This window comes from Poecilia formosa, unplaced genomic scaffold (assembly GCF_000485575.1).
Source record: "Poecilia formosa unplaced genomic scaffold, Poecilia_formosa-5.1.2 Scaffold693, whole genome shotgun sequence".
Lineage (NCBI taxonomy): Eukaryota > Metazoa > Chordata > Actinopteri > Cyprinodontiformes > Poeciliidae > Poecilia > Poecilia formosa.
In genome coordinates this window covers 5,387-17,261 of record NW_006800632.1, presented here as the reverse complement: position 1 = coordinate 17,261, position 11,875 = coordinate 5,387, and the positions used below count along the sequence as shown (strand labels likewise).

At 40.3% G+C, this 11,875-nt stretch overlaps 2 protein-coding genes across 4 annotated transcripts in view; one reads left to right on the top strand and one right to left on the bottom strand.

The window, feature by feature from the left end:
- LOC103130907 (5'-nucleotidase domain-containing protein 1) overlaps nt 1–8,032 on the top strand; it is a 13,302-nt gene extending 5,270 nt beyond the window's left edge. Inside the window, exons 3-7 of one of the 3 annotated variants that reach the window (XM_007542434.2) lie at nt 1,830–1,901; nt 1,983–2,092; nt 3,748–3,827; nt 3,936–4,017; nt 7,554–8,032. In XM_007542434.2, the coding sequence (XP_007542496.1) occupies nt 1,830–1,901; nt 1,983–2,092; nt 3,748–3,827; nt 3,936–4,017; nt 7,554–7,561 (352 nt within the window). In that variant the 3' untranslated portion in view covers nt 7,562–8,032. Of the gene's footprint in view, nt 1–1,829; nt 1,902–1,982; nt 2,093–2,178; nt 2,228–2,543; nt 2,816–3,747; nt 3,828–3,935; nt 4,426–7,553 lie in introns of those variants that run through there. The other 2 variants (XM_016666282.1, XM_016666283.1) reach the window with 2 other exon arrangements.
- On the bottom strand, nt 4,475–9,586 carry col10a1b (collagen, type X, alpha 1b). Its single transcript, XM_007542435.2, has 3 exons — nt 9,447–9,586; nt 8,903–9,032; nt 4,475–6,511 (listed from the first exon to the last, which is right to left on the bottom strand). The coding sequence occupies exons 2-3, from the start codon at nt 9,015–9,017 to the stop codon at nt 4,656–4,658; spliced, it is 1,971 nt and encodes a 656-aa protein (XP_007542497.1). The 5' UTR covers nt 9,018–9,032; nt 9,447–9,586; the 3' UTR covers nt 4,475–4,655.
- Nucleotides 9,587–11,875: the final 2,289 nt, after the last annotated feature.

Here is an 11,875-nt window from a genome sequence, read left to right as displayed (position 1 = left end):
TGAGCCAATTTAACAACCGATATTTATTTCCATCTTGTTACTTTTTGTTTCTGGAGTGGAAGGGAGAGGGTAGGTCATGTGGTATTTGTTTGGTCATGTGACAGTGATGCAGCAAAGTATTGTGGGGAGCTGAACCAGAGAAGCAGAGGTGATGTCAGTGGAACATAATGTATACAAAATCAGCTATCGATATTGTATATCGATGTGCTAATGCATCCTATATTAATCCTTTGGTTTGGGAACCACTGAATTAGACAATTAAAATCTAAAGTTCTGTTACTCAATTTTAATATTATATTAATTTTGATTCAGTTTTTCTATTTTTCAGCAGTTCACAACAACTGCAAACTCGAAGCACTTTACAAAGACAGACAGAATCTATTTAAACACAGAAACAGTTTCATGTAGAGCTTGTCTGGTGCTTGTTTGTCTAAAGCCAAACTGGCCACAACAGGAAATTTAAAGCCCCTTGATCCAGCTGTTGAATTATTCATAACCTGTTTCAATGTGTTTAATAAAATTAATTCTTTATTTTTTACCTGGGTCTATGCAGAATGTCTTTAAAGTAAGTGTGTATAATGGCAGGCTGACTACATTATGCACAAAGGAAAAAAACAGTCATCATGTTTGAATGTTTTAATCAGTCGAATGAAAAATGTTTTTATGTTCACTATTTAAAAATAGTGTTTCAAACACTTTACTTAAAGCTTTTTTGTTACAATTGTCTGAACAGTCGCACAGAAAATTAGCCAATAACAAAATGTAGGTGATTTGCACAAAGAAAATTATATCAAAAACAATTTTACATCATTTTTTTCCCCACATTTGGAGCCAGTTGGTGAAAACACTCATCTTTACCACATATGAAAATTATGTTGCTAACAAAGTAAGATGTATGGAATGGTTTATATAGTTTTCATTGCCATCTGGGAAAAATATTTTTCTTAATTCTTTTTTGTGTTGTTTTAGTTGAAAATATTTTAAATTCTGGTGCTAACAACTTTTTTTTTCATTGGAACTTTAAAGAATAAGGTGAATACACACAAACCCATCAGTATCTATCACATCTACTGATGCTGAAATAGAACCAATCCACTTTCTGAGTGGAGTTTGCTTTCTCCTCAGACTATTATGTAGTCTGAGGTGTAAGCAAATTTACTATTATTTAGTAAATTTGCTTACAATTTAGTCTTATAATAAATAATAGCAATAATTAACATTATTTGATAATAATGGATAAAAAAAATCATAAAGTCTCTAGAACATAAAACAGTGTGTAATGTTAATCTATCTACTAAGCACCTGCAAAATGCTAATAATCTTGCACAATAACCAAACTTCTTACAAATACCAACATACTACTGTCTGAGATGGCTGCTTAGTCATCTCATAGTCGACCTAGCAGCCATCTGAGAAGCTGCTTTTGTGGCAGCTTTTTCTGACAGATCCCTTCGTGTATCCAGATGGCAGCATTGAAAATCTTTTTATTTGCTCCCAGTTTGTGTGTATTTTTGATTCTTGCAGGATCCTGACTGTAGTTATTCTCCTAGCTTACATTTTAGCAGACAGCCAATATACTGCCATGTTGCTGCCATGGCACTGTTTTATGCTGCCCTCCGGTGACAAATCTAGACGATTGTTGAGCTATTTTTGTTTCCTTGTATTATTTTTGTTCATTTCTTGTACAACCATATCACTAGCTGTTTTCTACTGTTAAAATCATATTCCTAAATCAAAAATGCCCAAAATATTGAAAGATGTTAATAGTAATGAGATAAAATCTTAAATCTTAGCTTCATCTTATTTTTAAATTTCCATTTTGTTTCCAGTTTTAAGGGGTTGGTGGTGGATCTGGAGGACGGAAACATTGTGAAGTTGGCTGAAGATGGCACTGTTTTAAGGTATGCTTATTTGTCATAAAATGTATGCTTAGATCCCAGTCAATTTTGAAAAGTATTTGTGGATGTTTCTTGTTTGAATAGGGCAACGCATGGAACCAACGACCTCAGCACAGAAGAACTCATGAAACATTATGGGCCAAAACGGGAGTGGAAGCACTTCAACAGCCTAAGCACATCGTTTACAAGATCAGGTGGGATGGTTATGTTGTAATTTATCTTTGAATGAAGTTATGTCAGCTTTCCTGTCAAACCTTAGATGTTCTATCTTTCACCTCAGTCATAGACTCGTCTGCTTCCACAAGCTTGTCTTCAACCAAATCAGGAGATGCTGCTACTCCCTTTTCCTCTCCCTCCCATTTTTCTGTATCTAGAAGTCAGGTGAAGGCAACAGCTGGCGGCTGAGCCAGAATAAGTCTGCAGGTCCAAATAGTGTCAGCCCAAGAGTCCTGAAGGCCTGTGCAGATAAGCTCTGTGGGATTATGCAGCACCTCTTCAACCTCAGCTTAACCCAAGAGAAGGTTTTGGTTTTGTGGAAGACTTCCTGCCTGGTTCCAGTACGGAAGAAAACTCACCCATCAGTCGTCAATGACTATAGTCCTGTTGCCCTGACATCCTACAACATGAAGGTCCCGGAGAGACTCCTGCTGGCCCACCTGAGTAAACAGGGTAGCACATCTCAGGACCCCTGCAGTTTGCATATAGTTGTGGAGTTGGAGTTGAAGACGCTGTCATGCACCTACTTCAAGAAACTCACTGTCATCTGGGCAAAGCAGGCAGCTCTGTGAGGATCATGTTTTTTGATTTCTCCAGTGCATTTAACATAATTAAGCCTGATCTGCTCTGTGAGAAGCTCCAGAAAACACCGGTGGAGGCCTCAACAATCACCTGGATCTATGACTATGACTACCTCACAAACAGACCACAGTTTGTGAGACTGGAGGACTGTGTATCTAACCAGGTGGTCTGCAACACAGAAACACCAGAGGGCACTGTGCTTCACAATTCATTTTCACTTAAGACTTCCAACACAAGTCCAACTCGTATGACTCTGCAGTTGTCTGTTGTATCAGAGATGGACAAGAAGCTGAGTACAGAGAGTTGGTGGACCACTTTGTGTCATGGTGTGGGAACAATTGCCTTGTCTTGTATGTAAACAAAACAAAGCAGAAGATTGTAGATTTCAGGAGAAACGAGGTTGGATCAAACCCTATTTCCATCATGGGAGAAGAAGTGGCGGTGGTTGAGGAACATAAATACCTCGGAGTTCATCTGGACAACAAACTGGACTGGACAAACTGGACTTATCAACAATGAGCTGTTGATAAGAAGGGACAAAGGAGACTTTACTTCTTGTACTTCTTGAGGAAGTTAAGATCCTTCAAGGTTTGCAGCAAGAGGCTGCAGATGTTCTATCAGTCTGTTGCTGAAAGCCTCATCTCTTCTCCATCTGTTGGGGCAGCAGCATCAGAACCAGGGCTCTAAAAAAGCTTAACAACTTGATTAAAAAGTCTGGTTCTGTTCAGGGAACGAATGTAGAACCTGTGGATATGAATAATCAAAGAAGGATTCTTCATAAAACCAAGAAAATTGTGGACAACCCTGACCATGTCTTCATGAGACCGTCTTGAGAAAACAGAGTGTCTTCAGTCAGAGGCTTCTTCAAATTACCTGTAATAAAAACTGCTACAAGATATCTTTCCTGACAACAGCCATCACTATCTACAATAACTCTTTGAGCAATTTGAATTAATATGAGTTACAACAACATTTTATTTCCCTTTGGGGTAAAGTATTTTTGAATGAACTTGAATTGAATAACTAACTGTTATATGTGTATTTTTTGCAGCAAGATACTACTTCTATGACAATTACTTTGATCTTCCGGGGGCTCTGCTCTGCGGAAAAGTTGTGGACATGTTACACAAGGTAATATGTGTTTTAATAACTACAGGGATTTTTATCTGTAGATCCATTTTTTAAATACAAATCTGAATAGTTTTGTATCAACCCAATTTTTTCTTCTATTTTTGACAGCGGGGAAATGAGGTGAACTCCAACTTTTGGAAAGACATGTTGGCTGCCATTGACCACAATTACAATACATCTGCATTCAAAGGTACCCGGTTTATCTTAAATATACTCATAGTTCAATTAATGACTTTGACAAAAGATGAAACAAACTCAAAGATATTTTTCAAAGTCGTACTTTTATTCCATGTTTTTCTCAGTAACTGGTACATAACTTAACACATCCAATGGGATATAGTTACAAAAAAAAAAGCAGTTTGAAATTCTCCTCCAATGTTCTGTTTGTAGTCACAGTGCTGGCGTAAATGTGCTGATCTTTGATAACATATATTAGATCAGTTTTGCATATTTTTGTTTGTAAATTTAAAGGAAATCCTTAAACAAACAGAAATAAAAAAAACAAACACAAATAAAAAAGTATCTGTAAATGTTCCCGGTAGCTGTAGAGCACCACTTAAGAAATCTTCCAATATCATTCTATGTTTTTGTTTCATTTGTAAGGCATAGAGTGAATGGGGAACAAGGATGAATTTGAGGCCTAAATGTTTTTTTAGAAAAATGGTATCTCGGATCATTGAGTAATTTTTTACCCTTGTCATTTTGAGTGAGGTTGGTAAATAGTAAAACAGATTCACAATCTTTATTTCAATTTGTGTAAACTGATCTATTTCTCTGAGCAGTTTAATGTTTTTTGTAAGGTTTTGAAGTTTACAGGGATTCATTAAATCACGTTGAGGCAATCAAGAACCCAGAGAACCCACAGTGAACATTGTCAGCAGCAAATATACCATTGCTTTCCTCATCGGGAACTTGGACATAGACTCTGTCCCCTGGGTGCAGCATAAAAACAGCACTGCCTGCCATCTGATCCAAGAAGCCCTTGTTGTATTCATCATAGATGAAAACTGTAGGCTCCTCATTTTTGTAGAGGGCCACCAATGCATTTGCACCATTGACATGCACGTGGAAACTAAAATAGTAAAGACCTGGGATCTGACAGGTGAACACACCGCTGTGGGGGTCATAGTGGTTCTCTCCATTGTAAAGAACCTGGTTGAAAGCAATAGGAGTTCCAGCAGGGGGGTAGGCCATGGTCAGCACAGCACTAAAGGCAGACATGGGAGCCTTCATCACTTCATGAGGCATCACAACTTCATGGGACTTGATTGGCATGCTCTTTTCATGGTGGTAGACCACCTCTCCTGGGGGACCAGGTGGACCAGGAGGACCAGCAGGACCAGGGAGACCATCATGGCCTCTCTGACCTGGAGATCCTGGGGGACCCATAGGACCAGAAATTCCCTTAGCTGTCAGGCCTGCTGGACCAGGTGGACCTGGGAGACCTGGGTGTCCCTTAAGTCCAGGGGGGCCTGATGGACCAGGAGGGCCAACTGGTCCTGATTCTCCTGGCAGTCCAGGTTCACCACTTTTACCTGGTGCTCCTGGGGCCCCTGTGTGTCCTTTAAGTCCAGGTGCACCATTTGCACCAGGACTTCCTGGAGGGCCACCATGGCCTTGTGAACCCTTTGGACCCTGCGCCCCATTATGGCCTGGAACTCCTGGGGGACCTACTGCACCAGGAACACCTGGTTTTCCGGTAAAGCCTTGTGCTCCCTGCTCACCCTTGGATCCTCTTGGGCCTGGTGCACCAACCATACCAATATCACCTTTGGGTCCTACTGGCCCTGACTCACCCTGAAATCCTCTTGCACCCTGTGGACCAGCTGGGCCTATAGGACCAGGACCACCTGGTTGACCAGTAAATCCAGTTGGGCCTGGCTCTCCTTTCTGACCAGTGGTTCCTGGACTTCCTGGAGCTCCTCTGGATCCTGGTATTCCGGGTTCGCCAGTCTTACCAACACCTGGCATGCCAGGGGAGCCTGGTTGACCAGCAGGTCCCTGTGGACCTTTGGGTCCCACAGGTCCGGGTGTACCTGGGGTACCATTCTGGCCTGGTTTTCCTGGTGCTCCTACACCTGGAGGTCCAGTGTGGCCCTTAAGACCTGGCAAACCCATTGGCCCAGGGGCACCATCCCTTCCTGGCGTTCCAGCCTTACCAGGTTCTCCTGGATAGCCAGGGGAACCAGGCTTGCCAACTCCAGGTTTGCCAGGCATGCCAGATGGGCCCATTGGCCCAGTTCCACCTGGTGGACCCTGGGCTCCAGGAACACCAATGCCTCTCTCTCCTTTTGGACCAGGAAGACCAGGGATACCAGGGTGCCCCTTCAAACCAGGTTCTCCTCTGTGACCCATTGGACCTGGAAGCCCTGATGGTCCAGGTTTTCCAACAGCTGAAAGTCCAGCAGGTCCAGGAGTTCCAGGTGTACCGGGGGCACCTCTTGGTCCCATTGGTCCAGTTGCACCGTTTAATCCTCTTTCACCAGGTCCACCAGGGATTCCGGGTTTTCCAGGAGCACCTGGGGTACCAGGTTTGCCAGCCTGAGAGAGGCCAGGGGCTCCAGGTGGTCCTGGTGGGCCCCGAGGTCCTGTGTGTCCAACACCCCTCTCTCCAGGAGGTCCAGATGGTCCCATTGGTCCTGGCTCACCTGGGGGTCCTGGAGGACCTTGTGGTCCTGCAACAGCTAAAGAATAGAAGAAAAACAACAAAGCATTAGTCTGGTGGTACACCAGTCCTTCCTGTTTTGTTTTTATCCTCTGAATATTTTGTGCAATATTTCTTTGCACAAAATAAAAATGGTAATAATAAAAGCATCACCAGCCACTTTATTCAAGGAATTAATCAGGTCAAATGCAGATATATTTTCCAGGTGTTTTCATATGTCGAAACCTTTGACTTTTCGTGAAAGATGTAAAATACTAACTACGGCACATCTTGAGTAAAACACCACTCCCTATGATTATAGAGTGGGTTGTGATGATGGCTGTGTTTTTTCCCTAACCCACAACCTTCATAGGAAAGCTGATATGTACTCACCAACCAGCTCACATGTTCTTGTCTATTGCACCTCCATGTGCCTGCACTGTAGTGCACTCTTTCATTTTCTACACTGAAAATATAGCTACTTTTCCTCATCACCAGCATCACTTGCTTACAGTTCTCACCATGAGTCGCAGGTACATGCACTAAGCTCACACACACCTAATATTGTCCTCTAAATTGTTTACCATAAAACTGAAAATTATAATGTGACAGATCTTATTCTCATTCTATTTTCTATTTTCTATATGAGCTCAATTTCTAAACAAGTGAGATCTTGGGAGCTAAAGATAAAAAGTACCCAATTAATCCTGTGCAACATTGGTTCATTTCAATTAAAATAAAATATTTTTATTTTATATATATATATATATATATATATATATATATATATATATATATATATATATATATATATATATATATATATATATATATATATATAAAAGAATTAAGTGTTTGTTGTTGTTGAATTAAAAGTTTGATGCCCTACTCTGACTTTAAAACTACTATGTCAATAAGCTTTAAGATTTGGATAGGTAACAGTCTGCATTTGTGAAAACTGCTAAAATATTCTATTTATCAATAAATCAGAATAGGCAGAAAAGGGTTTGTGAATGTACTAAAGAGTCTTTTGAAACAGTGTTTAGTGAAGAAATCACTCTGACAGGGCTGTCATTTTCCAGCCACATGACGACTGCTGCCTGAATCCTCTCAGAAGATGTTTATGCCAGAATCGGAGCTCTTGGCAGGCAGCAATACCACAAACTGAAGGTGATGATACTGGCCCCAGTGGCTGACCTGGACTTGGAACTTTACTGACTTGGGAACAATGACTACTCTCCTGTGTACTTTGTGTCAGGCCTTTATGTCTCAGCTGATCTGCCATAGTTACAAACTATTCTGATTTAAAACAAGATGAAACATTTATTAGACTCAACTTATGAGATAATTTCTTTAAGTTTGTGGTGGGATTTGGAGACCATGAGCCCTTTGGGTGGAGCAGGGCTGCATCTGTTTTGTCGATTGGTCTAGTCCAAGCCCTCATTCTTTATTTGCAGTTATGTTCTTCTAGAGACTTACAGTCAAACCACATCAACAGCTCTGTAAGTGCTGAACACAACTTTTGAATCATTAACTTGAGTGATAAAATATATTAGACGTCTAACAAGCAGTTGCGTCATAGCAACTGATGCTTTGTTCTTTTGTTCTTTATTTTATTGCTTTGCCAAAAATGACAGCTCCCTTGTTAGTCTTTTTATTCTTAGCACAAAAGCTCTCTAACAGCCTTACCCCACCTAGCAGGTGTAACACAGGAGCTGAGTTGATCTACTAGGTGGGCCTTAATAACGTAGGGTGGCACAGACATGTAGGAGCCAACAGTTTAACTCGGTGTGAATAGGAGGTGTTTTACTGAAAGCTAATTGTGCTAAGGGTGATTGCATTAAGGAGGATAATGATTTGATTTTACAGCTTACTGAGAACTTCTATGGATGAGAAATGCTTTTTCTGGGTTTGGTTGGGTTATTTAGGAGATTTAGAAGAGTTTAAGAAGTTAGGGTCTGAATTACACTTTACAGTTTGACTCGCATTAATGTAGCTGGACTGATTAGTCCAGCCATAAAGTGCTTTTATAAAGACCTAGTGAACTACTTGGGCTTTGGTCTTCCATGCTTTTAGTGGAGAGAAGAAGCTTAAGTTCTTTAGTGAACCTTCTGAAGACATATTTAGAACTACTTGCTCACAAGTTTGTCATTCCTAACTTTTCTTTTCTTTAGTGGTTCTAGTTGATTGGATTTGCCGGACCCAGCATGGAGCAGACAGAGCCTGAAACCAGCTCAGAGTTACTTGCATTGTCCACTAAGCTTGACCTGAGATGACTCATCTATGAACCTTTCTTTTGCAACAGACTTACTGATTTATTGATTGTAGCAATACCATAGCAAAACCATTCATCCAACAGCCGTTTCCAGCACTACAGCGTGATAAATTTCTGCAAGGGAAAATAAAAAGTGCACGACTTGAAGTGACTCACAGTGACTCTTCACGGGGTAAGGGACCTTTGACACTTTTGGCGCGTAGTATCTCTCGGGGGTTCCCTCGGCCAAGGCCAGGAGGACAAATAGGAGGCTTGTTACCCTCAAGTCCATCTTGTGAAGCTAAACCTGAACATACAAACAGGAGAGAAAGTAAACAAATTAGAGGTGTGTTGATTTCTGCTGCATCTTTCATGTTTTATGTCAACCAGCATAAATGGACTAATAACTTGTAACAGCAGTGTTAAAGATGTTCCCCAAACAATGGCAACAAGTCCAAATCAGGTATTTCATAAACCAGTCAATTCTTGAAAATGCGGCTCTGTTTGAACTCTGAAAATGTTAATGTTGCCTTCTGGCGGATGCTGAGCACATATGTCAGCAAGCATTGCACAGTAATGCTTCTACTTCTGTAAATTCAAACAAATGCTTCATCAAACTTACTCTACCTCCAACCATAAGCCCTCCCTGGGTTCAGAGCCAGCCTGCAACTGGGAGTCTCCCTCACCTTCATGCAACGACCTGAAATCAAGGCCAACTTACCGTGAAGGTTTACGCTCCAAAGAAACAAGTAGTGGGGTGGGGGATAGGAGTGTCAGGAGGCTGCTGTCCCAGCACGGTACTTGTATATCCTTAGACGTAGAGTGGGTCTGCCAGTGTGAGTGGCAGCTGCTGCTTCCCAACACGCTGGGCTCAAGGTTTTTATACTGAGCTGCTCTCCAGCATCATGGAATCATCTACCTCACACGGAAGACCCTCCCTGCTCTGATGTCATTTTTAATGATGGGTGCCATGTCCCAAAGAGGCCTGTCACTTCAGAGTGACGGTTCTTCCTCTCTTCCATCTTCCCTCCCTCCTTCCTCCGCCTGCTGCCTGGTTCTCTCTGCCTGTGTGGAGTAGCGCAGGGGAGATTCTCCCTCTGGATGACTTGATCTCTGCTACTGTTCATGTGGCTTTCAGTCTCATTTGACTGGTTGTTCACATCAGATCTAGGCTTCATTAAATCCCTCTATTTGCAGGTTTGACTGACTTAGAATTCCAGGTTTAGTGTTTTTTTTTCCCTTCTAAATGCACAAACAGTTTTATTTTTGTTGTGTAAAACCAGGCCCTTATTGAACAAGTGGTCTGTCTCAGGATGTGTTTCTGCAAAATTAAAGGCTGTGAGAGTCTGACACTGTTTTCTTCTTGTCTGAAGACACTGCAGGATAAAACCCACAGTAAACATCTTTTCCCCACATACTATGTTTTCCAGCTTTGCTTTAATCATATATTTTGACCTGTAATTTCAAAAATTGATCTTTCTTGCTGTGCTTGTAGAGACAATTGAATGATCTATATACAGGCTTGAATTTCACATCAAAAGGTGCGAGTCCTAGGATGTGCAGAGGGATGCAGGGAAGAACAGTTCAATGTTCAGACACTAGGAGGCAGAAGTGAGGTTTTGTCAGATGCTCCTCCACTTCACCCTGATGACAAATAGAAGTGTAGCTCACAGAGGCTTCTGAATATCTCTTTACATGAAATTAGATCTTAAACATATAATAAAAGAACAAAAAAAACTAAAATAAATTTAAGAAGCAGGATTTTTGATAAATAATTTTAAGCCCTGTGTACATCTGTGGTGTCGATGCAGTAAGCTGCTTCAAACAAGTTTGTTTATGGCTTTAAGAATCAGATCAGATGATGAAACTGAATTGACTCCTCTGTATTTTCTGTGTCTCTTTTGATTTCCTGTCAGGAATGTCCCGAATGTCACTATGTCCCGGTGCCAGTACTCTCACTGCACTCTACAGTGCAGTGCAGCGTATGGACTCAGTCAAAGTGCACATAAGGGTTTGAGTGCGCTGGTTACAAGCATGCAAAAATTTGACAGTTGTGACAGTACGCCCCTCTGTCGTAACTTTGACATCCAAAGGGACTGGTCACTGTTTGTGCTGCTAAAAAGTACAACTACAATAACAAGCAACAACAAAATCAATTTTAAATATACAGCATAGGTATTTTTGCGTTCCAAAGTTATTGCTGGAGATATTTGACTATCCAAATTTTGTTGTGACTTGTTGAATACAGAGCAAAATTCAATGAATTGCACATGCTCAGTAGAGTGAAACAAAAATTATTTAAATACTTTACGTTTGAAAACTAATTTCTTTCTCTTCTGTGATGGGCACAATTTTCTCTGTAAACATTGCTATGGCCCTAAATGGCAAAAAATACACATTAAAATGTGCTAATGTTCAATTTAACAATTTTAAAGAAAATTATCCCTGCCATTTGACTCAAAAGGGTAAAAAAATGTGGCTAAAAGTTAGTTTGGTATAAGGTGGAGCTAATGTGCTAACAAGGTTCAGTTAAGGGCCAACCTTTTAAAAAATGGGAATAAAGGCCTGATGCTACATTGTGAAAAATAAAAGGACTAATTGAATTAAAATGTCCTCCTTCAAAGAAACTATGAATGTTGTGACTTATAGACCAAAAATGTTACAAGAAATTCATAAGGAACACTGACATCAATTTTAATCCCCTCTACCTGGAGAAGTAAACATTTGTTTAAAAATTATGATATCTCTACAGAAAATAAGAACCAAATACCTTTCTATTCCCGCTCCCACAAAACAATAAGATATTAATTTTATAATTATGTGCAAAGTTTTCCTTGTAATGACTTTCTGCCTCAGAAATTCAAAATAAATATCAATTGCTGTGCGCTTTGTGATTGAGATTTTGAAACACTACACATTTTTTCAATTGCAACTTCATTCGTTTTTAGAAAGATTTTCAAAAATAGATATTGTACAAGCAATCTATTCAATCTTTAAGTTTTATTATAATAAAATTAGCTTTTCCTAACAGGGGATAAAGAGTTAAATTATGATATCAGCGATCTAATCCTTTGGCTACGTTTCAATTCACAAATATCGCTTTCTAAAAATCACCTCCATTTTTAAGTGAAATAAATTTAAGATTTTGTT

Coding starts and splice junctions, on each gene's coding strand:
- col10a1b (XM_007542435.2), bottom strand. CDS start 9,017: ATGGACTTGAGGGTAACAAGCCTCCTATTTGTCCTCCTGGCCTTGGCC. Junction 6,512..8,902: donor TTACCCCGTGAAGAGTCACT/GTGAGTCACTTC, acceptor TCTATTCTTTAG/CTGTTGCAGGACCACAAGGT.